Here is a 27,522-nt window from a genome sequence, read left to right on the forward strand (position 1 = left end):
AACTGTTTTTTCCATGCAAATTTTCAACACTTGACAACTTCTTGGATACATTTTCCCCCTCACACACCCCTCACCAAGAAAGGTGCCTGCATAATACTTTAAGAATACCTGTTTGATATACACGCCATTCCGAGGAAAAAGGTCCACCAGTTCAGGATGATGTCTACCCTGTTGACCACCATGACCCAAAGTAAAATTTATATTGTTTCCCCAGGTATAGACTTCTGTGGGATCTGTAATGAAAAAGATCCTCCCTGAAGCTTGTAAATTTACCAGTATTGTGCACATTGACTTCAAAAAACAACAAGATAGTTGTTTCTATCTAAAAACTGAAAAGCTTTTTTTTACCTAAAACTGAACTTTAAAAACATTTAATATTGTAAGATAAGGTGCCATGACAAAATATTCTAATAATATTGTACAGATGATCAACATTAGCATCAGGCATCTCACAATTTATGAAGTCCCAAGTAAAACCAGAAAATATTGCATACACTGGTACATACATTAATACATTGTTGAAAGAGATCTCACTGCAAAATACAAATTAGATTATTTTATTTCTTACCGGTTTTCTTGAACACCACATGGATAGGCCTATCTTTCATCACAAGATCCAGGGCTGATAAGCCTTCTTTATCCTGAACATACAGACTAACGCCATGCTGAAAGAGGAGAGGAGAAGAACTGAAGTTAATTTTAACTGCACGGTTTGAAGTAAACCAGGTAAACCTTTAAGGACCAAAACACATCTTTAACTGAAGTTTAATACTGATAAAAGAAAATCTTCAGATTTAAGTAAACTGTAAGCAAATCTAAAAAAAAAAACCACTGCAAATCTGTTCTGCCATGTATACATCTTGTTGATCTATTAACACGGATTTTATTGTCTCAACACTGACTGTGTAACAAAAATGTAACCAGTGAAACACAAAGGAAACAGATGTGAAGATAAAGCACTGACATCTAGGACTGGCAAGCATTCACCAAAAATGAATTTACCAGCTTCGAAGGACTTATTTTCTTAAACTGGCATTTTACAGAATCACAGCTAGGCAAGTGAGAAAATAAAACTACTATTACTTTGAAAACAACCAAAGAACAGAGTTTCACACTTGCTGAGAAAAGGCAAGAGGACACAAACAGCAAGGAAAGAGAGCACTAGGAAAGATTCAGAGGCACAAAGCATGAATAGGTCATTCTTTTAGAACTTAGAAAGACACAGACAATCTCTGTAAATACCATTTTCTCAATACAAAACAGTGCTGCTACAGCAGCATTGGTTTTAGGGAGGAAGTCAAGCGTCATCAATCATTTCCCTAAAGGGAAGAACTCCAGATGTCCTCAAATAGAACCTAATGGCTAATACAGCTGTACCTGTGTACCTGAGTTCATGGCTAATACAAAGCAAAACCTTACAGAGCCTCACACGTAAGAGGTAAACACATAAAATGCAACAACTTTCTTTGGAAAAACACTCGCCAGAAGAATAACATACATTCCCCAAATTATAAAGACAACCCCAGTGCAACAGGTCTGGGATTAACTCACCACATAACAGAAAAGACTGAGCTATTTTTACGACTTAACAGCTGGATATTCTTCACCTTGGAAGTCATTTAAAATATTCACAAGCAGACAGAGGCTGCAGGGATATTCACGTGGTCTGAATTTGTGAAAACAAACTCCAATTGCTGAGCTGCAAATCTTGTAGTTAGATACAGTCTGAGAATAAGCCAAGACCGCCTCCAGCCCACAGAAGTCCATCATCCATGCTAGTTTAGGACCCCAGGGGCCGATTCTGGGGCTAGTACTGTTTAACATCTTGATTAACAACCTGGATGATAGGCTAGAGTGCTGCTCCCTCAGCAAACGTGATGATACAAGACCAGGAGGAGTGGCTGATAAGTCAGAGGGTTGTGCTGACATTCAAAGGGACTTTGACAGGCTGCAACAACGGGCTGAGAGGAGCCGCATAAAGTTCAACAAAGGGAAATGCAAATCCTGGCCCTGGGGAGGAACAACCTGGTGAACTGGTACAGCTGGAAGCTGAATGACTAGAAAGCACCTTAGTGGAAAAGGACTTAGGGCTTCTTGTAGCCCATCAGATGACCACAAGCCAGCAAGCTCAGAGTTAAGAATGGTGAAAGCATCCAAGGCTGCAGGTGGGAGTGTTGCCAGCAAGCATTACTCAGCACTGGCAAGCCACAGCTGGAGTGCTGGGTTCAGGTCTGGACTCCCAGACAGATATGGACATACAGGAGCAAGTTCAGCAAAAGACCATGAAAATAATGACTGGGGAATCTGACATTCAAAGAGAAGATGAGAGAGCTGGGATGCTTAGCCTAGAGAAGGTTTGGTATGGGGCAGGGGGACAGCATGCCTTATCATGCATAATAAATACCTGACTGGAGGAGGAGAAGCATTGGGATCACAGCGATACCCAGGGACAGAAAACGTGGCAATGGGCACAAACCAACATATAAGAAATTCTGTTTAAATCTAAACCACATTTTTACTGCACTGATAGTAAAACACTGGAACAGAGATGTTTGATGATCTGCTCAAAATCCAACTGGACACAGTCCTGGGCAACCTGCTCTAGCTGACCTTGCCTGAGCATGGGGGCTGGACTAAACAACCTTCAGAGACCTCTTTCCAGCTCAGCTATTTCATAATTATATTCTATAACCAGTTCCTGTTGTTCTTAATACCTTAAGAACATATCCTTTTTAAAACGCAGTACAGCAGACAGACTTCAGTTAAGGAACAGGAAGAGAGAGCACCCTCAATGAGCTGGGTTTTTTCTGCTTCTTGGAAGAGTATCAGCAGAGCTGGCTAGCAAAAACTCTCATTCACTTTATGTAACTGACACTGGGGAAAAGTAAAAGACATCAGGGAAAACCTGTACAGGCCTCCTGTAAGCAAATATCAAAGATACAGACACACACACATGCACTAGAGGACAGAATACTTTTTCATGTATCTTGTACACAGTTTCCAGTTTTCTAGAGAACAGACTCATATGTACAATGCTTATAAAAACATCTACTTTTGTCAAGTTTAATGAAAAAATCCCACTATGTAAGGGCATAGTACATGAAATACATATTTAACAGTTATCAGACCTCCAAGAGTTAAAAAATACTGGATCCACCATCTTTTTGCTTAAAGTCTTGCAGAAAGCAGAGAGTTATGTCTACAACTAGCTAGTCACCGTAATTTTAAAAGACTGGATTCAAAATGGAAAATTCTCTGCCTTAAAAGGTCTGTTTTTAAACAACCCTTAACCACAAATATTTCATTTTCTCACATGGTTAGAGACCCTGAATATCTCAAACAAACATCTCTTCCCTTTGCTGTACTTGAGAAAGGAGGAACAGCAGGAAGATCAATCAAAATTATATACAACTTGCTAAGATGGGAAGAAATAGCAATTTTAAGAAAGGAATAAAGGGAACTGAGAAAAAGCTGTGGTTTAAAATACTAATGAAATGGAAATTCACTTAACAGAATACTCCATATCTTGAATTGCTTATCCCTTAAATGTAAGATTAATTTCTAATTGTAACTCCATTTAATCTTCCTTTATTTTATGTTCTCTAACATCAATTGATATAATCACTGCAGAGTCTATTTTCAGAGTATCTTTAGTCTGATCACTCTCTACTTTTAAGATCCTGAGCCTGATATCATCCACACAAGCAAGTCTTCAAGGAAGCCCACAATTAATCAGGGATCCTTACTCAGTGCTGATCTCTGCATGGGCAAAGGCAGACATCTGTATGAACAGAGACAACCTTCAAGTAAATTAAGGCACTGCAATCTAAACACAGCATTAAGATAACCCTCAAGAGGCTTTCAGTCGAGTTTAAAAACACACTTTTACATAATCAATACAACTCTAAAAATTGTAGATGCCAAGGAAAACTACAGCTGCAAATCACTCACCTTCAGCAATGACAAAACACAATCAATGTATCCATAAAATATACTTCTGTGCAGAGCTGTCCATCCAGACTCTTTGTCTTTCGCCAAGAGATCCACTCCTTTGGTCTCAGCCAACCAGTCTAGCACACCTTTTTTGCCACAAGACGAAGCAAGATGTATAACGTTTCTACCAAAGGCATCTTTGATAGTTGCAGCATTGTAGCAGTAAGAAGAGAGAAAGGCCTTGATCTGGCCTTCACTTCCCCTGGTGACTACAGAAATAACATCCAAAGCATGCTGTAGAGATCGACACTTTGAAGTGCACTCTGGCATGTAAGAACTCATCTTCACTTCTAAAGCTGCTCTTCTCCTTAAGGGGAACAACCCTTAAGTGTATCAAGGCACTCCAATTCAGTACACAGCACAGTGCCTTAGAAAGATTGTAATTCCAAGGATGTAAATCCAAGTTTATTGAGCTGCCATTAGAAATCTTTGTACTGTTATGTTTGGCACTTGATCCAAATAAATACTTATAAATATATATTTTTAGAAGTCTTATTTCACCATCTTATATAACAAATATTCTTGTCCGTAGAAAATTCCAAAAGTGAACTACCTCTAGCGTGCAGAGGGGGATTCCCCCTCCACACCACCTTATTCTTCTAAAACTCCATAATTGCAAGGGAGACCTGAAAGAGAACAAACCAGAACAGATTAGTAAACAAAACCACTTTTCCCCAGCAACTATACCGATTTAACTGCATATCAAACCAGCAAGTACAGGACAAGACAATGTGACAAGGGCTGACTGACCTGCCCATGCCATCTGAGCTTATACTCAGACATTCACTCAGCTTAAAAAAGCTTTACTCTCTTCTCCACCCCAGCCTCCAAAGGCACCTCCTACCTTTCTTTGACATAAATTGCTTAGGCTACAAGGTAACCTAGATCCAAAAAAGTTTCCTTTCCCAAGCTCAGGGTTCTCAGGACCCCAACTGTTTAGTGTCTAGCTGTATCATTACTTTGTGATCAGAAAGCAAGAACTGAACTAAAAGACTGAGCGAGGGGGAAGCCATCCACCAAAAAATGCCCCCAGCTGTTGAGCACACCTTGGCTAACAGAGGCATTGTTAGTAATATCCAGAAGGAAGGAGGGACCACCAGTCTTTACAGCCACTGCAATAGAAGAATTATGTCCTACTTTCTCTTCCCTGGCCCGAATGTCTACCCATGTCCCTACTAATTCTGTTCTGCAGAATCAACAGGAAGGATCCTCTCCACCACTCCCAGAGCTGCTCACAAAGGTGGGAGGGAGGACGGCATCAAAGCAAACAAAAGCAGCTTGTACAAGAGACATGAATTCAGGCTGTTAGCACCCATGCAGGGCTAAGGTCTAAAGCTCCTGAAACAGGCAAAGAGAAATGAAGGTCTAAGTTGAAGAGGTAAAGGAAGAAGAAGGAAAAGGAAGCAAAAAATTAAATTCTTCGTGAAAGTATATTCATAGTCTGGGGTGTACAGCACTTCTGCTTAGCTTGTATACTTATCTTCAGCATATCCTTCTCTGGCATCCCTTTTCTCAGAAGTAAAGGAGGCCTGACAGAAGCACTCACCTAGCCTACGAAATGTGTGCAGTTATAGTCAGAATTGTCACAAGAAGTGCAGACTGCAGTATAAAAATCACACATAAACCCAGAAAACAGAAGAAGTGAACTACATAACTCACTACATACAACACTAATTTAGTGTGAACTGCTAGTAAGTCCCCCAAAAAAATCACACTTCAGTCTCCCAGATGTTTCAAAGTGAGTGAAACAGTATTTAGTTCATGTTTTTGTTCGCTGTGCAAAACGTAAGTTAAAGTTGTTCTACCCATGAGTAAAATACTCCAAGAAAAGCTAAACAATGCCATCCTGAAAGACAAAGAAATAAAACTAAAAATGTTACCAAACCCTCAGAGTGGGAAATGGGGGAGAAGGGGGGGTTAAGACAGGGACACACAACAAAAAAACCCAACAAAACAAAACTCCTCCACCCTACTCAGCTTAGCAGTCATTATAAATGTTCACATCCTACTCCTTGACCCCAGCCTCATGGAAAAAGCCTGTTGAGCTTAGCTTCCATTGCTTTTCAGCCACTGAATGTATAATCATATTTTCTTAATATCTCTATTTGCAAAGACACATCAGAAAAATATGCTTTTATTTGAAAAAAGAAATCCTAGTCCTCCTCCTGTTTCAAGAATTATCATCAAGATTTCCATAAAGCTGCAAGCAATCAGTTTAGAGCAAACATTAGTAATGGAATCTAAACTTTCCAGAAAAAAAAAATTCCAATCCAAGACTATTCATTTAAATATCTCATAACACAGCTTTCAACAATTACTTTTCCACCTCATTCAGAAGGGTTAAAATACTCAGAACGCAAATCTACAGATCAGAAATTGTTCAGTGCATACCTTCAAAGCAACTTTAAAGAGCGGGAAACTGAAGTAGAAAAAAAAAAGCATTTTTATTCACTACAATTTAGTCCCTCATCCCTGACCAGGGCTAACATTCAGAAATCTTTCTGAGACTAGAACTGACCACAACTGTTCAGCCTACATTTGTCACAGCAAGCTTCAGTACACTCCATGGGGCATTTTCCAAACAACATACAAACTTCTGGAGTAAAACAAGAAATTTATCATATATGGGTGTGGACAGGTTTGAAAAAAAGCTCTGATTTCAAGAACAAAGCCTGACTTGTTGCTCCAATACATCAAAGTGTGATAGGTAACTATTAGCGCACTCAGACTGCCAATGCATCAAACACCTTTTTAAAACTAATTTTAAAAAATTTAAATTAAAAATTTTAAAAATCTAATTTTTAAAAAAACCCAAATATTTGGAGATCTACAGGAAAAATTTATCAGATTTCATCAATATGACACTAGGCAATAAAATTATGTTGTGTAAGAAGCAAAAATTGTATGCATGCCTTGTAAAGCACATCTTAAATATAGCACATTGTTTAAACACTACTATTAGTGCTACACGGAAAAAAAAGGTAAAAATAAAAAGAACATTAAGAAAAATCACTCAGGGGAGACATAAAATAAGGTTGACTAATCTGTTAGATAAACTGGTATGAAATGGCACCACCACCCAAGGAAGCAGTCCTGCTGTCCCCTGTGCCATACCTTCCTTTGTGCAGATACACACCTATCTAAGGCACTGAATTGCATCAGAAGATTATCCAGAAGGAAGCAAATCCTGAGACTTGTGTCATTACAGGAAAGGAACAGAGAGGCTAGAGAAAAACTCATTGAAAGCACCTGAGCTCTAGCCCGATCAAACACCAAAACAGCATGATAACAAATCAAACATTAAAAGAATAACAAGTCTGCTACTTGACAGAAATACAAGCCTGCCTGCCTTCCTCACACTAACTCCATCACAGTGACATTTACTGCAGCTATGTGAAACCTGACTCTGCTGAATTATTTCTTTATAAGTCATTCCAACCCAGCCTTTCTTTACTCTAAACATTACAAGACTAGATACTATATTAGTATATTGATATTGAGCTTAAGGCAGAAGGCTGTAGATCAAGTTTTCACCTCTTCACAATTAAGACTGTCAGGCTGGTAACAAACCCTGTCACATTATAACAATATCTGAAGGAGGGCGGTAATCAGATCGGGCTGTTATACAAAGGAAGTCCTCATGAGACACCTTAAAACTTTCAAATTCTGAATTGAAGTTCAGGTCTGTGTGAAAACCTTTCTGCTGCCAAATGCTTACTTCTAGTATATGAAGTCCCAGCTGAAGAGTGAGCACCTAAAACAAGCACAAAACAGGAAGCACCAGCATTTTTTAAACTTTGAATTAAGATGATCTAGAACAGAGTGCCCTTTTGATTATGTGTTTACACTTTTATTTGCAGATATTTCTGTAGCCTTCTCTAGAACAAATCACATTCATGTTATAACATCAGGGTCTTCCTAATGTAATAATTAAGAGACATAAGCTAAATAAGGCTACAATATTTTTAACACTTTTATGATACAGTAGGTATTACCTGGAATCCAATCTATTTTTAAAAATTCATTCCTAATTAACATTTTATTATAGAAAAAAAAAACAAAAAATGAAAGAATTGGAGCAGTGTTCAGAGTATCCCAAAGATATTTTATTTCAGCAGCAAGTGGGTTTCTAACCCTCAGAGACATGAGCTGTCTATTATACATGTTCACAGCCCAGGAAAATTTAAAAGACTGCAACCAATTTGGAAGCAATTCTTTAGTAGCAAGAAAGTGTTTGTGGTATCTTGCCTCCTGCAAATGGGTAGGTAGAGCTGTCTCACTCAGCTCTCCCCCTCAGAGAAGGCAAAGCACCAGAGCTGTCAGACACCCTCCAAGGAGTGTCAGATGTGTCATCTGACCGTAAGGAGGCAGAACTCCTACAGCTGAAAAAGCAGCTCTCTGCCTACTGTGGTTGCCTCAAAAATCTGTTTCTCTTAAGAAGTCACTACAAAAATCAAAGCTGTCACACCTCTCTATGAAGTGAACAAAGATTCTACAAATACTTTGGTGACTAAGGATGATGGTGATAGATTTCATTTCCTGCAAACAGCAGACGGTAGACATGAAATCTCAACATTTGGGAAAAATGAAGCCTCCCACTGTGAAGTTCCAGAAACCTCTCTGTCTATCATATTTGCTACCAATGCATTCCCAATTTCCTCTTTTTCTAGAAAGTATTACCACAGAGATTGTGTGTTCTTGGCTCAGAGGTACAAGGAAACAACAACCAACCCTCACCTCATGGTTGGCAGTGTCAATGTAAGTTTCTGGCATCCAGCCTGATTTGATACTAGAACTCCCATCTGTGGTCCTTCCAATTCTTCCTGATGAACGCCTATACTCGGGTATTAGATCTACCAAAACCTGGCTAACATGGATGTGGATACTGGTACCAAGACAGTGGCTAGCAGCTGCTGTTGTGGCTTTTTTCATTTAATACAGACAATGGTCTTATATGCAAATGAAAGAGAATACAGTAGAGATTCAGCTGCTCAGAATTCAGTGCCACTCAAAGGCAGGTTGCTGGGTTTGCATCTTCAATGTGCACTGCATTAAAGTAACTCAATTGTCAAATTAGTCACATGGCCCTGAAACCCATCCTCAGGCTGCTTTACTAAAAACATAATTCTCAAGACCTTGAAATAGGCATAACTTCATTCCATTCACTGCTTTTCTATTGGGCTTTATTAAATTATTTTTAAGTGTTACTAATTTCCCTAAATACCAGTTGCATCTAAAATGCACATGGTAAAAAATGACCTAGCTCCCCTAATTTGGCTCTCCTAAAACAGAACTAAGTAATGGTTTCTATTTTCCATATCAAAGAAGCCTAGAGCTTTCCTTGTCAATTCTAACAACATTCCTTTTAAAAAAGAATAAGTAAAAACTTTATAGCTTTTCTGAAGGTACTGAATTAATTTCCTTTTCACTTTGATAATAAGTTGCTAAGGGAAGTGAAAGACGACTGGCAACGCCATACATTTCAGGAAGTCCATCCTTATAAGGGTATTGCAATATCTTAAATATTTCCAGTGTGGAATGGAAGGGGGTTGTTTTTTAAACAAGCATGCTGACATTTCTCCACATTGGTCCATTCACATTTGTTTCATAACATCACAAAAGACCTGTAACCATAACAGCACAGAAAATCCTGAAAATATTTGTACCCAAAGCAAACTTCACTACACAGACTACTTGATTAGCAAACTAATAAAAAAAGGCTTACAGAACTAAAGGCATGGGAATTTGCTATCATGTTACCACTTTTCCAAGACTTTCTGCTGACTATAGTCTTACCTAAAAGCAACTTTCACTAATACGTATTAAAGTAACAGTTTAGAATCTGACAAAAGTGACTAGAAAATTGAGGGTAGCAAAAAAACAGGCTTAGCACTGGCATTTAGCAAGATATCCTCAAGGAGACACAGATGAATTCCTAGATAAACAAAGCAAGTACACCGTTCAGGTACAGGTAGCACATTGTCCTAGCCTTTAAAGAACAGTTAGATTACTAATTCCTACTCAAATTACATATCCACAGATAGTTTAACCTGTTCAGAAATTCCTTGTACATTTGTTGAAGAATGGACAAAAATCTAGGTTTTCCAATCCCTTGAACAGCAAATATATTTTATGGGGAGAAAAGTGATTGAATGTACAAGGAAAAACAGGTAAATCTAAGCTATGCAGTAGGTAAGAGTAGTTTAGCAGTCTGAAATTCCCATAGAGAAACCTTTAAAAAAAGCAGCTTCTTGACTATATAACAGGAGCATTGCAACATGAGACACAAAAAACAAGGGTTCTGCTCTTCTCAATGCACAAAACATCAGGTAGAGTCCTGCTTCTAGCTCAGACGGCAAGCTCTAAGAGAAGCAAGTAAGCAAGAGAAAAACTTGGAAAGAGACACTGGGATTCAGAATATTTATGGAACAATCCCTGAATACAAGCAAATTGGATCTCTTTTCTCCTTCAGCTGTGGCTTCAGCAGACCCCCCAGAGCCTTTGAATAAGGCGTCTGTTACAGAAAGAAGAAAAATCAAAATTCCAGCCCATTTTACTCCTGACAGTGGGCAAAGTAGTCATTCGTTCAAATTTCATAAAAGATTCAGATTATAGGTCAGGAAGGATTTTCAAATGACAAATTGAATGCACATGAGGCTCTCAAAACAGGCTAGAGAGCAAGCAAAATGCTCAAGTTATAAATAAATGTCACCTACCCAGAAGCAAAGCTACGAAGGAAAACCAACTTGCTTTGAAAGACACCACATTCCACCATGCCCACTATGTCCCTTGGGCCATGGTAGATCCAAGCTGCTTCATTTACTGGGCTGGGGCCTCCATGCCACCACTTGGCACAGGTACACCCCAGCACAAGTGACCTTTAGAGGCTCTCTCTAGATTTCCTATAACTTCCTCCTCTGCAGTGACAACAGCATAATCCTTATCAGAATGAGACATTCAGCAATTGAACAACTCTAATTCAGCTGCTCCTAGCTGAGCTAAGCAGCACTGCCAATTAAAGGCTGACACGTCTGTCAAAAAAAAGACCAAAGTACCATTGGTAGCTAAATTCAGCTACAAACGTCAGAGCGCATCTATTAGTTGGGAATCATAGTACATAAACAGTAAAGTGCAAAATACTGTGCTCAGCTCATCTAGAAATACTGAGGACTACTTCTGTTTAATAACTTAATACTGTTTAAAAAAATTAAAACATAAAGCAGTATAGACAGAAGTACAGTGAGTGCAGCTACAGTCACTTCCACAACCCATTAGGATCTTGCTATAGGCTTTATTGAAACAGAAAATGCTGAAGGGAAGTCAAACACAACAAACCACAAGTGTGCTCTAGAATTTCACCACACTTCAAATTTTATCCGATAAATCCATCAAGGACTTTTCCATCTTGGGAAAAACTGACATTTTTGAATTAACTGTGAACTTCCGGTACAGTTTTATTATAGACTACCCACACCAGATGTTGGTGGGCGATTACTCTTTTTTGTAAACCACAAGCTGTGATCTGTTTCCACGAAGACAAACAACTACACTGACCACATAACCAAAAAAAGAGTTGTATTTCGCCTAGGAAGACTGCATGGAAGTATCCTTTTAAGATAGCTGCGAGACCTCGGCTCTCCAGTGCTTACGCTGCTGGTCTAATCCAGCAGCACTGTGAGCTGCTACCAAAACCAAGCAAGTATCACCAAGAAGGAGAGAAACACGACAAGCTTTCCCTGAATCCACATCTAAGGAAACCTGTCAAGAGGCTGCGGCCAGTGTCAAGGCGGGGGAAGGTCTGAAGTGCTTCAGGGAGCCAGACAGACGCCAGGGGGAGGCAGAGGGGCAAGGGGCTACTCTGACTCCCACCACACCAGTCCACGTAGCCAGGGAGCGACGAGCGACACAAGAGACTTATTGACACAGGCGGCCGAGACACGAAGCCGCTCCCCTCCCATCCTACGTGGCCGGCTGCCCTTTACCCTCCGTGGCTGTCTTGCCCGGAGCTCTCCCCATTCCTTCAAGCCCCGCCGCCGCCGTCCCGACCCCTCCGACAGGACCCGTCCCCCGAGCGGCTCCCCCGCCGGACGCACCGGCCCGCCCCTCACCAGTCGCTAGATGAATGGGCTCGGGCGGGCAGGGCGGGACGCGCGCTGGGCAGCGCGGGGGCTCATCGTCAGTGACTCCGGGGCAGGGGCTGGGCCAGGCTGCGGCTGCTACGGCTGCGGCTGCTACGGCTGCGGCTGCGGCTGCTACCGCGACGGCTGCTACCGCGACGGCTGCGCCGGCGACAGCGACAGGCGGCAGGCGGGGCCCGCGGCTCTCAGCGGGGCGCACCGACAGCGGCCGCCGCACCCACGAAGAAGCGAGACACCGATTGGCCGGGGCGCCGCGCACCTCGCGCGCCGATTGGCTGCGGCTGGCGCCTCGGCCCCGCCCCCCACGGCTGGGCCCCGATTGACTGACAGGCGGGGTCAGGGGGCGAGGGGGCGGGGCCGGGGCGGGTGTTGGTGGAGGTGCAGGGGTGGAACGAAGGCGGCCGGCGGGGCGCGGGGCTGTGGGCGGGGGTAGGGGTCGTCGTGTCGGGCAAGGGAAGGGGCTGGAGTTAAGGGGAGAGCAGGGAAGCGGGGAGAGCTGAGGGCCTCCTTCTGGCGCTGTGTCTTGCAGCGAAGAATGGGGATGGGTTTCTGGCAAGTTAACGCCTCCCTCCGGGAGGACTCGAAAGCAAGTAGTTAAATAACCGGCCTATAGGTCCGCTCAAAATAATGGAGAGAAAGGATGGAAAAGGCTGTGCCGATTCAGACTCTGTTAAGCCACTGCAGTATCTCTGACAGAGCAAGTGGTCTAATTTACCAGATACAGCTTGGTTTTTTGTGGGGCTTTTGGCACCGTCCCAGGGCAGTCTTGTAAGCAAACCTGCTGTGTGCACAAGGATTTGCACACTTGCTCTTGTAACTACCTGCGGTTCACTTCATGGGGGCTCGGTTCTTCTTGGTGGATGTCTTAGATGATGCAATAGGTGGCACAGATTACAAATTTGGAACAGGATTAGGGTGTACTGTTTTAGGGCAGGAAACTGCAACCAAGACAAGCAGTATCCAACGTAAAATATAGAGTAAAACAAACACACATCACCTTTTTAAAAAAAGAAAAACATTGATATATTTTTTCCAAGAAATATGTAATTGATCTATTAATGTAATGGCTAGAGTTCCTATATGTTTTTTAAAGACACAGTTTTATCCCATGTAGTGTGAGCATTATGACCTCAAAACAGCCTAGCTATTTTTAAAATCATAAAACAGTTGAAAAAACAGTTATGCATGTTCTTCAGCAGCAGTTCCGTTTGGGAAAGATTCGGTATAAATTGTATGTAGGGGAATCTCAAGCATTTTTACCTATGCCATCTGACTGTTAGTGTGAACTATGCAATCTGCTGTCTGATTTTCTCTGTATAAACATTTAGTTTGCCAGCAGTCATTCACCATTGTAACTAAACCTGCAAGCTACTTGAAATTTATTTATGTGTTATTTTCGTAGTGATAGTTTCTTAGTGCTTCAGTCACAAGTCGAGGTTGGAGGTGGCCTTGCTCCAAGTATGCTGCCAGCTGGCCTAAGAACAGAGATGACCATCTGGGGAGATAAGAAGGTCCAAACACAGCTGAAGTCAGTCGTAAGCAATGCTTTGTTGCACAATAACAAATCCAAGTGAATACCCTGGGCAGGCATCCTTTGGAGCAGTAAAGAGCATGGTAGAAAGATGAAGAGGCTTAAAGTAGAATAAGGTCTAAGATCCTATATGAGAAGGATAATTTCTGGAAACTGGACTGCCCCTCAGGTCTTTCATAATAAATACTGCTGTAAAGAATAGAAAACTACAGCAAGGGACACAGAAAAGTGGGAAAATAACAGCGTCATGAATAGGACCCGATAGAGTCCAAGTCAGACAAAACCTTGACAGAATAACCTAACACTTTTAGCAATGGTTCTCTATGCAAGAATTTTGTCCTCTTTGCAAGACTTTTAATATTATATTCACGGAAAAATAAGTTATTAGTTACTTTGGCTATTGTTTAGGTTCCTCTAATTGACCCCCGCTTACAGGTCAGTAATAAAAATTCCTGCTATCTTGTACTGCCTCTGCAAAAGCAGCAGCAAGTTAGTGAACACCATTCACAGAATCAGGATGATACAGCTTGATTTGCAGAGCAATGTTGAGGTGATAAAGTAATACTGTAAAACAAAAGTAGCTCAAACAGGTTAACTTGAGCCTCTGTTTAAACTACTTGTTTTGGTTTGGGTTTTTCTGCTGTGGAAAATTACAACACTGTTGCAGAAAAATGTACTATTTTAAGCCTTTCGGAAGAAATTACAGGATGTGGAGATGAAAAGCCAGCAACAAGTCCCTGAAGAGTATTTTTAATTGGGTAGCCCAACAGCCAGATTTGTAAGTTCCTGACACACGTAGTATGTGTCTGTCAATAAAGAACTGTTTATCTCACTTTTTTCAGTCTGTGATGAAAAGATCTGAATTATCACAAATAAACATGTAATTATAGGAAAAAAAAGTCTCTAACTGCTGTTGTTACTTTTTATAGAAGCTCTAGACTTCAAGCCCAAAATCCATGAAAAAGAAAGAAAGAGCAACACTTAAAAAGGAAAGCCAGTATACTTAGCCATCTTCAGATTTTGAGGAGGAGCATCAATTTTGAGCAACTTAAGTAGCCTACAAGAGTGTATTTTTGTCATAGTATGCTTCTCAGTTCATTGACTATTAAAGAATTATAGATTGATTGTGCTCCAAATGTGTGTACTCATTTAAGGTTAGGGAAGATAAATGTAGGCTGTAGGGAGGACATTACCCCATTAGGCAGCTTTCTGGTGACCTATTAATCTTATCCATCCATCCAGTGTAGTTTGCACCAGACTTAGGCTACTGGAGGAATTAGAGGAGAAGATGTAAGGGACAGTAAGGATAAAACAGAACTTTGTGCTTTATTCTATCTGAAATTGATACTGAATATTGAAAAAAAAAAACGGTGATTATTTTTATAAGTCAGTAATCGAAAAGTTCAGTCTATATATCAAAAATGAAAATAATTAATTTTTTCCTTTTCAGCCATACCAAATGTCAAGTGACAGATTTCTGCCTTCACATATCTATTTATGTGCCTTAGCTGGCCTAATTATTACCAGTGTCCTCTGGAGCCTTGAGTAATAATTGTTATTGGCAGCAGTAATAAGAAAAAATTAATCAGCTCCAGGTTTAACTTCTGCTACTAAAAAGTTCCTCATGATCTTTCTCTTTAATGAACTTGAAAAAAAAAAAAAAGGTTAAAAAATGCTAGAAAACTTGTATTACAGAACTAATAGAGCAAAATTCAACGTAATACCTCTTAGAATGGGAAGCTTGCAAAAAAAGTGTCTCCAAATTTATTAAAGCTATGTGCAACTTGCTTTAACAAAGCTTATCCTCTTACTCAGAGTCATTAAATTCCTAATATATAACAATCTAAGAAAAGTGTGGAGAAGTCCAAGGATCAAACAGCGTGGAAATGAGGATGGTGATGGGTACGAGCTCCCCAAACTGATCAATCTACTTGAGAGTAGGAAATGGAGATGTGGTGAGCATGCAGGAGCTTTCTCTCAGCAAACCGTGGCTCCAGCAGAGCAGGTTCTTCATCTTGCATGACTAGGAACACTTCCATGTAGCTGTGCCATGTTAGAAACTCCAACATCTCCTCTTTAACTCGCAAGATTTCCAGCCTGTCTAATTAGACCTTGGGAGCCTCTCTGATGCCCAAGGTAGACTTTCTGTTATTGTAGTAGTCCAGCTACACAAAAAGGATAGTTTGCTATCAGTGATATGAGGTGTGTGTGGTGAGAATGCACATTTGTTCAGAATTCCCATATTTAAAAATAAAGGTTTGTAAAATCCTGTGGTAAGGGCCTAACATACATGAAACAAAAATTATATTGGCATACCACAGATACTAAAAGAACTCTTGTGGGACCTGGCACAGTTACTAGAATGTAATCTTCAATAAAATCAGAGACTGCAGTACATGTGAAGTTATTGTAGTATTATCTGTTATGATGTGAAATATTCTGCAGAAGAGCATGATTTTAAGCAAAGTGGTTGTTGGACTTTCTTTATTCTGGGGGAAGTTTATTGTATAAGTGCAGCAAAAGAATTCAAAATTCAATTTGTGGCCTGTCTTTCCTGCACGTCTTTCACCCTGATCTTCCTGAATAGAGGGAGCAAGGCTGCAGATTATTTCAGAGCATCAACCTTCTGTGAAGAGGAAAGATGGATGAAAAGACGAGAATCAAGGACATTTTCTTGGGCTTCATATGTACTTTCCAACGCAAATCTCAGACTCTACAGCCATGGCAAATAACACTGCTGGTCTTGTGACAGTCTCACAGAGAGGGGAGAAGCAAAATCATGGTGGTTAGTGATGCCTGAAGAGGCCACCTAAAACAGAGACTAGACAAGAAAAAAGGGAATAAAGGTAGGTATTTAGTTGAAGGGCCTTCAAAGGTACCCCCTGGGGAGCCAGAGGCTACTGCCAAGATGGACCCCCAAGATGAAGGACAGGTCACGAGTTCTTCACACTTTTATAGGTTTGGTTCATTTGCATATCAGGGTTAATTCTCCAATTAAAGCTTCAGTTAATGATGTAGTTTCCCCAAGCTTGCCCCCCCCTTTAGAGGGTTTGGTTAACATTTTGGGCCCAGGACAGTCTGAGTGTCCTTGGAGAGCAGGCCTGGAGAGGCTTTGTTTTGTCTACCTAGCAGGAGAGAGCAGAAGTTAACAGGCTACAAGAAACTTCAGTGTTACACACTAGGCAGTACCGGCTATGAAAAATATGAAAGTTAAAACCTAAGGCATCATTAGGAGAAAAAGAGGATCTGTTTCTAGCTTCTGAACCTGTGGGAACAGAAGGAAACTGCCTTTCTTGCCTTGTTCTGATGACAGGAAAAAAAGAGGTTTTGTTTTTTTAAACACTTTTTGTAAAGACTAGGTAAACATCCTGTTTACGGTGCAGTATTAAAAAAATGCCCTAGGGTATATTTTATATAATTTATAATAATTTATATATTTTATATAATATTACCGTGTCCCGCAGCCGTAGGGAGGAGGAGAGAAGATCCAGCAGGCAGGAATTGTGCAGCAAGATTGATTCATTTAATTATTTTACAAACTCTTTTATAGACTTTTTTCTTCATAGTCTAATTGGACCAAGGATCAGCCACCCCTTGGGGGTGATTGGCTAAAATCCTGAAACATCCATTGTCAAAATATCTTTCTACTGTACCATAAACAAGACTTTTCAAGGTTGCAGGTGTTTCATTGTTTACAGAACTCTGCTACTATCTCTGTGAGAGAGAAAAGTCTCTCACGGACTTAGAAAATAGCAAGGAAATCCTTGCTAGCAGCATTTTTGTATCCACAGTGCAGCTCATTTTTTTTCCTGTCCATTTCATGTGCAGATGCAGCTATGTTGGTGCTATCCTTGATCAAGGCATCTGACACCCTCTCTGGCGCTGAGCCCCAGGTATAGTGGCCATGCTATCAGTATGCTTCTGCTGTGCTCAGTCTGGGGGCAGAGAGAGACTGGAATTGTCTTGCTCCAGCTGCATGACCAAGGATGCCATGAGCAGCTGGAAGCACCACTCCTGTCCATCCCTGTAGCAACTCACTGCTGTTGTGGAAGGTGTTGGTTCCCAGTAGCACTGCATTAAATAGTATGTTGGCAAAGATAGCATGGAATTCCTTTTCCATCACCTCCAGACAGGTCTCCTCTGGCTTTCCCTTACTTCTTTTTGGGTCTTTAGCCTTAAAATGCTCTCTTGATATCAGAGTGTTTGATAGATAAAAAAATCTCAAGAGGATAAAATCTCCACAGCGAGTAGACACACGTTTGCACTTACTTTGCAGTGCCATCTACAGTCGAAAAAGTCTTTCGACACTCGGATGACACCACAGTGTTTTTCAGTTAACAGGCAATTCTGCAGCAAAAACTGTGGCACCGTAGTTTTCTTTGCAAGCTGAGTTTGTGGAGTGCAGGCTCGGGACTCAAGGCATTTCTCCTGACCTAGTTTCAGCTGTGCCAGTGGCTCACTAAATATTGCATCAGGCAGTGGGAAGAATATTCATTCTTCCTCACTCCCACCATGATCTGTCTCCATGTACAATCTAAATAAGCACCTCTACTGGGACTGCTGAAAACAGGAACTAAAATTTTCTGTTTTAAATTGTCCCTTTTATGAGGCTGTTTGTGATCACTGACTCCTCAGAAAAATAGAATTGGAGGGGCCTGGGTTAGAAGGAACCATAAAGGTCATGTCATTCCAACCTCCTGTCATTGGCAGGAATACCTTCCACTACATAGATTGCTCAGAGCTCCATCCAGACTGGCCTTGAGCACTTCCAGGGATAGGACATGCACAGCTTCTCTGGGCAACCTGTTCCAGGGCCTCACCACACTCCAGTAAATAATTTCTTCCTGTTGTCTAATCTACTTCCAGGTTGAAGCCTTATTGTGTCACTACATGCCCTTGCAAAAAGTCTCTCTCCTTCTTTCTTGCAGTAAGAAGTTTCTCCCTTTAAGTACTGGAGGGAGGTAGAAGGTGGGATGCAAATAGGGCTATCTAAAGTGCGTTGGAACCTATGAATGAAAGGCTGTATAAGAAATAGTAACAATTTCAATACCAAAATTTGAGATTCAGTTTTGTTTTAGTGTGTGATGAAAGTGCAAATGAAGATACAAGTAAAACTATGGAAGAGGTGAATAGAGCCTCCTTTTTCTACAATTTTTAAAATGTATAGAATCATAGAATAGTTTGGGTTGGAAGAGATCTTAAACATCATCTCATTACAGCCCCCTGGCATATGCAGGGACACTTCCACCAGACCAGGTGAAGGCCTTATCCAGCCCGGCCTTGGCCAAACACTTCTAGGGATGGGGCATTCACAGTGTCTCTGAGTGACCTGTTCCAGTGCCTCACCACCCTCACAGTGAAGCATTTCTTCCTAATGCCTAATCTAAACCTAGTCTTTTTTAGATTGAAACCATTAGCCTTTGTTCTATCACTCCCTGGTAAAGAATCACTTTCCATCTTTCTTGTAGGCCTCTTTAGGTTCAGAAGGTGCTATAAGGTCTCATTGGAGCCTTCCCTTCTCCAGGCTGAACAGCCCCAACTCTCTCAGCTTGTGTTCATAGGAGAGGTGCCCCAGGCCTCTGATCGTCTTCATGGCCCTCCTCTGGACTCACTCCATTAGGCCCAACGTATGGAAATTATAAGGGAAAAAGAACACAAATCCTTAAAAATAGAAAAGGTTTGTTTTTCTTCTCACAGATAACTCCCACCTACCCAGCTATCATTTAGGCCCACTGTAAATAGATCATGCATACATACAGTTTTTTTTTCCAATTAACACCTTTAAGGAATTTTTTGATTAATAGTTTTCAACATTTCGTCTAGCAACTTTGATATATCTATTTGAGTTTCTGCTAAGGATTCTGATAGCAAAAGTTAAGCAGCAGCATTTCTGTGAATTGCCATTGTAATGAGCATAAATGGAAATAATAATTTCTCTTATTTGTTCCAGTTTCTCAAAGAGGAAGCACAATACTTGATGGATTTCATACACTATGCTGATTTCTAGGTATTAATAAAGTAATCCCAAGTTTGATGTAATTGTTTCAGATTAGTTTTTAATTTTGTTTATTTCCAGGTATGAAATAAGTTTCTGTCTCCTCTTCTAGCACTGATTATGCCGTGTGAACATCCAGTACAACACTGCAGGTACAGAGGAGTGTTCTATGAGCACTGTAGCCCAGAAGATCATAAATGTCTGTGAGACAGCATGGATTGAACCACAATACTACAAAACCACTTAACTCTCTCCTGCTTTCCTTCCCAAGTGGACAGTAAATTCAACTACCTGGCTCCATGCCCTGGGACTAAAACTTACAAAGATGGGAGTCCAAGTAATACAGTTGTAATCTGACTCACTGCACTCAAAATTGTATCTCATTTTTGTAAAAGTTTGCTCTCAAGAATCAAGCCACCTCCTATCCTTACATCCATTCTAAACTCTTCAGTGCTGGGCACCCATGGATTACATATCGATGACATCCCTGTAGATAACCTTGGCAGTCTGTAGGATATGCTCCTCTCTCCTCTTCTGACTGGGAAGATACATCTCATGCTGCCAGATTGTGAATCAAGGTGGTGATCCACATCCTCATGACAGTAGGCTGGATTTTGGCAGTGTAGTGGACATACTCAAGTACAGTAGCACAACCATAAGCAAAGTGAAGCTATTTGGAAACAGGGGGCAAAAAAAGTGATTTTTTTTCCTTCTTTTTTTTTAAACCAGGTGGTTAAATAGTTCCTGTTAGCTCTGCTGAGGCATTCTTCTGCAGTTCCCCAGCACAAAGTCATAGACCTTGTGCTTGTGTAGTTTGACTTGCTGTGTCAGACTAGCTTAAATACTTTCTCAGAAGATACCAATCTCCCTTTATGGTTTCATTACACAGGAAATATTTTCAGATGTGCAAAAGGCCAGTCTTTCTTAGCAACTGAAGGCATGGACCTCTTCCTCTAGAACAACCTTATCTCATGGGGAAACTGCTAGATGTACTCTCTCATCTGTTCTGGGTGGAAGAAGCCTTTAAGTCGCCCGCAGGGAGGCCTCCCAAAGTCCAGCTCTGTGGACCAAACATTGATCAGTGTGAAGAAGAGGTTGCGGCTCTTTCAAGGGCATCGCACGTCTTGCGCCACTAGATGCCACTGTCGAGACACGTTCGTTCTTCGATCCCGCTTACGCAAAAACAAAAGAACGGCAAGATATATTTCTAAGTAGCGTTTTGGATAGCCTTATTCTTAAAACGTGAGGGGGAAATACAGACTGGGAAGCTAAAATTTCTAGCGAATATGGTATAGTTTCCTGAAGCAGAACCAGGGAAATATCTTTTCAGGCTACTGCAAGTAAATGAGTTCATTTTGTATTTAGCTGTTTAAATAGTTATGGTATTATTTAGAGACAGAATGAAATTCTGTCAGATAATTGCAAGCCTACTCAAACATTACAGAATCAAAACTAGGGAGAGAAGTTGGCATGTGAGATTTCAATTTAATTTGGCCAAGGAAAATTGTTAGTTCTTCCCTAGTTTTGCCCGTCCTCTTATCTGGGAATATATATACTTTCCTCACTGAGCTGAGAAACTTCTATTCTCTCTTATATGAAAGACAGCAAATAACCAACAGCCAGGAGAGAAAGAAAGGAACTAATAAGATGGACCATTCTTCCATCGTCTTCTTCCAATAATGAAGAAAATAAGAAGCTTTCCATTACTCTGAAGGTATAGTGTGGAGTATGAGGACTCCATCCAGCTATTTGATTGGGACTAAAGCAAACCTGCCATCCTATTTCTGGATCTTGGAAACAGAAGTTATCCCTTAATCATGTGCAGTTCTCCTGACCCGGAATGTGTTCGCATGGTCCCACATTTATTTGGTTTGGTAGTTATCTGAAAAGCTGTCCTTGTGCTAAATATTGTTCAGCTCCTGCCCAAGGTACCTGCAGGCAGCAGGACCATTTCCAGGCTTGGATAGGCTAGCAGAACAGGGATCTGAAGCATCAACTGAGAAAGAGTAACACTCTGCAGTAGTTCTGATGCTGTTTTGAGCAAACACGGGACTGTTCTAATTTGACATCATTTGGAAGTGAAATAAAAAGGCTTGTGCTCAGAATCTATAAGTGGCAATTCAGTGAATGTTCAGTACTTTGAAAAATGAATTAAAACCTGTAGTATTTGAAATTCAAAGTGATGTTAAGAATGCAAAAACATTCATTCGTTCATTCTTCATTTTTAGAAGTCATTTTTACCATGCATACGTCTTCCCTAGCTGTTGCTGCTTAAGGGTTTGGTCAGCAGTAAATTGCCTGCAGAACATGTGGCTGCTACTTCTTGAAAAACAGCCTTATCAGCTTGCTGCTTGCTGCTTTTAAGTTTATTTTTTTTTAACAGAATAAACTTGTCAGGGCAGATTACATAGAGGATTGGTTTGTACTAAGCCAGTAAGTATCTTCTCAGATCAGTGAAGGTATTGTCGACCCACATCACTAGATCTACACTGAAGTGATGTGGATTTCAAAAGTACTCCTTTTTTTAATCCAAATCAGACCAGATCTTGTTTTCAGCAGAGCCTCACAAACCTGCTGGAGCATGACAGAACAACTGCAGCACAGACAGGGGAATGAATGTGTAGGACAGGATGGAGAGGCAGGAATCTTGTGGGTCAGCTATGCAAAAAGAAAGAAAACATGGAATACATCATAGTCTGTTACACAGCTCATAGCACTATTCTAACATCTTTCTTATCAGCATTAACACTGGAATAATAGCATAATACTGCCTAGACTGCAAATGGACATTTTAGCAGAGGTATGTAACATTTCCAAGATAAGTGGGAAAATACTTCAAAATCACTGTGAATCACTGAGATAACAGGAAGCTCCGGGTTGACTCACCATACTAGTTCTGTTTCAGCCCTTCACATAATGAGAGTGCAAATAGAATAGGGACCGACAAGAGCACAGCCTCCTTGTCCTGCGAAATAGTACAGGAAAATATTATCTTAAAAAAAAATCGCAGATTAAAATGGTTTTTAAAAGGAAGAAGGACTGGAAGAAACTCTCAGCTGTAAGTGCTGGGTATCAGTTCACCCACCAATGACATGGCTAAGAAAACCCCAGGGGCTTGCCCTGCTGGCTGGCTGTGGTGATGGGATCCCTGGCTATGAGACCTTGTGGGGCCCAGGGGGAGACCCTGCCACTCAAGCCCCCAGCCCCACTGTGCCCTGACATTTGCTTTATCTTGAGGAAACTGGTCGTTTCTCTCTGAACATACCCATTTGTTTTTCAGGTATTCTTCCTTGCTCTCTCAGCTTTATTTTTATAGAAAATAATAGAAAGAAAGAAAGAAAGATCATTTTTCATGCCAAAGCTCATTAAGCAAACTTGGTTCAGCTCCCAAGCAAAAAGAAAAGGCGGAAAAGCAATGAGAGAGCCTCTTTTTTCCTGTAATTCCATAGCATCCTTAAAGAGCCAACCTGTGAAAAATTATTTTTGTCTGTCTTTTAGTTGCCTTAGTAAAGAGTTCACAGCAATGTCTCAGCATTGTCTTATGTCTTGGCTCAGCTATATGGCAGCACAACAAAACCTTTATGATGTTCTTACCAACGCAGGCACGTGGCATTACGCTATCCCTTCACCAAAGCACAGAAAAACAATGCTGGGGAAAAGATACTCAGAGGTGGTATTCTGAGGTAAGAGACCCATTAAGAAATTTTTAAGTGACTGGTGTTGCACAACTGTAAAGGGGATGAGAAACAAAACACAATTTCTGTAATAAACAGGTCCAAATAGATGGGATTTAATGATATCATGTAGTCAGTGTGATGATTCACTGGTTACTCTGTAGGACATTGCTGTTAAAAGCCCTCCTCAGGGTCCTTTTCTTTCTGCAGCCTTCTTTTATATGACTTAAGCTTGTATTCAGTCTTTTTCCACCTGACAGATTACAGTCAGATTTTTCTCAACTCAGGCCAACAAATAGCTCTGTATTTCCAGTACAGGCAATACCCTTGCACAGCAGCATTTTTCATGACTCACACATAGTCAAACACCAAAACCAGCACAGCTTTATACAAAGGACAAGCTGAAGGGGAAGAAAATGCAGAAAACTTCTTCTATAAAACCAGCTTCTGAAAACTAAGAAGCTTAATTTGCCTGCTCCAGTCTTTTAAGGAGTATCTCCCTTTAACAGCTAGTAAATCTCTGATCTGGGACTCAGCTGTTCATCGCATAAAAATGGCATATGTCGCTGAACCTTCAGATGCCTCAGCACCTACAGATATTTTAAACTCATAAGCACTCACAAAAAGTTGTGTCCAGATGGCAAAAGACTTAAACATAGTTTCTCTGTCTCCTTGGGACTTGATTATCTCCTGCTTTGCTCTTTGAATTGCTTTCACTGCTTATATCTTCTAATTTATGTCTCCGTAAAGCATTGTCGTTTTGGTAAGGTGAGCTATATAGACACCTGTAAGTGGCTGCATAGGATATAAAGTAGCTGAAGGTTAGGTCTGTGGTTCCAATCTGTCCTGCAGAAGGAAAAAACAATCTAGAGATGAAAGGACAATAGGAATTACCAGCTGCTAGGACAAAAGATAAACAAAACCATTATTCTCCCATCAGTAAAGAAAGGAGAAAAAAAATTCCGCAGTGACCTCATACACTTCATCTAGGATTGCTTCTCTCAGATCCTAAAATGTAGCTAGCTACATAATGAAAGAAAGTCCATTAGAATGTTTTAAGGAGTTTTTCCTGAAAACATATGAACAAATGCCATCCTGTTACCTTCAACAGAGTGCTCAGTCACTCTAGCAAACAGCAGTAATTCATTCTGTAGCACACTTACCTGGCACAGCAAGCACAGCAATGCCTATAACAATAGAGCTGAAGTGCTAGGCATTTGCCTCATGCACCTGAAAAACTGGTAGGGAAGTAATTTCTTCTCTTAGTGCAAGAGAAAATGCTACCAGTGCATGTCTCATGCTGTGAGAGGAGTACTGAAAATGTTAATGCCTCTCAATGAGGAAACCAGGCTATCAACAGCTGCCCGTTGAGCCCCTTGCACAAGGAGAGAGGAAAGCATTCCTTTGCCTCCTGGGGGACATGGCAGCCTACCCATAAAACTGCAGCCGCTGGAAAAAGTTCAGGTTTGTGAGTCTGTAATGTATCTAATTGGTCTTTTTTACTGCATCTGTACTGCTATACCTGCAGCAGTAGGCATTTATAGTGTTTGTGCAGAGTTCAGACTTACATATATGCAGCTTATAAAATAATCATGTATACCAGTGCTAGTCAGACTTTCTACATGCTGCTAAGTGGAGCTGACTCAAAGCACTACAGCTATGACCGCTTTCACAAGCCATTTTACTTCAGAGTACTTTTTTTCCCCATTAGATCTATCACCCCTGCAAAATTATATCAACATTTTAATTCTCTAAAGGAAAATAAACATATAAATCCCAATACTCCTTATGAAGGATTTAGCTAAAAATGAAAGAAGGGGGGAAAAAAAAAGCCTGCACAAGTTTATAACAGTCAACTTGTTCAAAATGTAAGTTTTGAAGCTATCCTGTGAGAAATTATGATACTAAAAAAAACCTGATTCAGCTGAGTTCATAAATCTGATGATTAGTGTGAAACGTTAACACTAAATACATCTGCTACACTGTCTAGAGGCTGCTCTTTATGGTGAGTTAAAGAAAAGCATTGGACGTATCCGAGGTGCTCTACACATTATCACAGAAGCTTTTTAACAGCTGTAGGGCTACTTTGTCCAGAAGGGGAGTATCAGAGAACCATGGAAGTTGTAGATCCATTTCAGATACCAAAGTACTGAAAAGGAACATCATCATTAATAAAATGGTTTGACCTAAGTGATGCAATCTAGTGAATACCTTTAACCAGGATCCCAGAGAAGTCCAGAAATGGAAGTGAGAAACTAGTAAGGAAGACGAATGGGTTAAAAGAGTTCAGCACTAAGTCTGCTTGAATGCAATCAGTGACTTCCAGAGGAAAAACACGATAGTTTCTTTAAAAAAACAGTACCTGTAATCCTTTTTTTTCATTACCTGTTTTCATAAATTAAAATCATCTCAAAGTGTTGAGAAATAAGCACTGCATTATCCCAAGGATCTAGATTTTTGTTACTCTTACACTTAATAACAGGCAAGTTGAAATATTTCAGTTGATACAAATGCTAGTACAGGGCTGATTTTCTTTCTGTCTCTGTATAGACAGTGCCCAGTTTGGAGTGCAGCTCCCTTCCTGGGACTCAGCTAGGAACAGAAATGTAGCATATGGAGCTGTTTGTAGAATCAGCATTGAAATTTAGTCAAGCAACTTCTGTAATTTTAAATCCATTCTGACCCAGCAGAATTATTCCCTTTCTATAATTAAGTTTATCATTGCTGTAATAGGAATCGTATCTGAGGATGGAGAAATGTTACTTTAGCAAAAATGGACGTGAAAAAAACTGCCTCATCAAAAATGGAAAATGGTCAAAGATGTTAATTTTTCAAAAAGAAACTGTAAACAAGTCATCTAAGCTGTTGAAAAATAATGCTTTCACCTGTTTTCACATTATTGTGATTTTACAAAACTATCCTGTAAGCAAAATAGTATATTCTATAATTTACACTTAGCATTGCACCCAAAATAATTTCTGCCCATTGCAACAAAGGCAGACTTTTTACTGCAGCTCCACGTAATGCATCTCTGGGATTCTTAGGCTGCCAGGTGTTTTATATAACATTCTTATGGAAAAAAAAAAAGAAAAAAAAATATACTCCATTCCTATAAAAATAGCAGGTCTCGTCATATTAACACAGTCAAAGCAATCTCGTATGCAAAAGAAATGAAAATAGCTACAGCAGCTCGATAAGGAACAACCAGTATAGGAAACAAAAGAAGCCAACATAAGGGATAAATTTTGAATTCTGAATAAAATGAGAAGTTCTGATTAACTTAAAATTTACAGAGTGTGAATGCCTCACTGATTGCCAGTGCTATCTGACAGCGTGTGCAACAGCCAACATAACTTATGGACAGGAAAAAACATTTCCATATTACACATCACGACCAGTTTCAGGTAGGCAACTGTCACTGCCAGAGAGGGAATGGTTAGTACAAAAAAAAGGAATCTGTGTAATGGCTGAGGTTGCAGCCTAAGAAAGCTATATGCAAAGGCTTTCTCGAATGAATCTCCTCTCTTCCCCACAGCATGGAGTTATATACATGGACCCATGCTCATTTATAGGGAGGCAGCATAGATCCATGAGAAAGTGGTTTTGTACTAATCCAAAAATATAAATGAGCCTGAGTGTATAAATATCAGACAGGTTAGATTTCCAGACCCAGAAATGTTTTATTATAGCAGGTAAACAAGACAACCACCAAGATACAGAAAGTCAGTTGTAGGCTTAACAAACTAAAAACACTCCTATCAAAATTCGCTTGACATCTCAGCTTTAAAAAGTCCCAGCCTTTAGCAAATATAATTTAAATGAAAAAAATATGATTTGTTCAAATCTACTTCAAGATTCGACATAAGGTTATTTTTTAAATTAATTGAATTAAAAACTAGTTCTATTTCCCATCCAACTAAAGACCTCTGTTATATACAATTAACACATGCCTTGACAAATTTAGCTCTCTTTTGTTTTGAAGCTCAACATTTGACCTTTTTCCATGCTCAGTATTGCTTTCTACAAATTAACTTTATTTTTAGATTAAATAATTACAGCACTTCTTTTTCTTTTCTTCCAAAAAGCAGCTGCCATCAAAAAGTAATTATGGGATATTCTCCCCATTCATGTTTCACTATTAAAAGTATTGCTGGAACAATTAATAAACCTTGTTTAAGATTACATTTGGCA

The 27,522-nt window shown here is 40.3% G+C and overlaps 2 protein-coding genes across 4 annotated transcripts in view; one reads left to right on the forward strand and one right to left on the reverse strand.

Annotated features, from left to right (window-relative positions):
- The window catches only part of IBTK (inhibitor of Bruton tyrosine kinase), a 57,723-nt gene extending 45,400 nt beyond the window's left edge, over positions 1 to 12,323 (reverse strand). For 2 of the 3 annotated variants that reach the window (XM_032104908.1, XM_032104906.1), the window contains exons 1-4: positions 12,102 to 12,323; positions 3,952 to 4,619; positions 569 to 665; positions 109 to 233 (exon numbers count right to left, since the gene is read on the reverse strand). In XM_032104908.1, the coding sequence (XP_031960799.1) occupies positions 109 to 233; positions 569 to 665; positions 3,952 to 4,275 (546 nt within the window). In that variant the 5' untranslated portion in view covers positions 4,276 to 4,619; positions 12,102 to 12,323. Of the gene's footprint in view, positions 1 to 108; positions 234 to 568; positions 666 to 3,951; positions 4,620 to 5,706; positions 5,726 to 12,101 lie in introns of those variants that run through there. The other variant, XM_032104907.1, reaches the window with a different exon arrangement.
- Positions 12,112 to 12,564, forward strand: LOC116441681 (chorion class high-cysteine HCB protein 12-like). The gene has a single exon (XM_032103871.1). It carries the CDS (start codon positions 12,112 to 12,114, stop codon positions 12,562 to 12,564), a length of 453 nt encoding a protein of 150 aa, XP_031959762.1.
- The last annotated feature ends 14,958 nt before the right edge of the window (positions 12,565 to 27,522 follow it).

Source organism: Corvus moneduloides, chromosome 3, assembly GCF_009650955.1.
Source record: "Corvus moneduloides isolate bCorMon1 chromosome 3, bCorMon1.pri, whole genome shotgun sequence".
Taxonomy (NCBI): domain Eukaryota; kingdom Metazoa; phylum Chordata; class Aves; order Passeriformes; family Corvidae; genus Corvus; species Corvus moneduloides.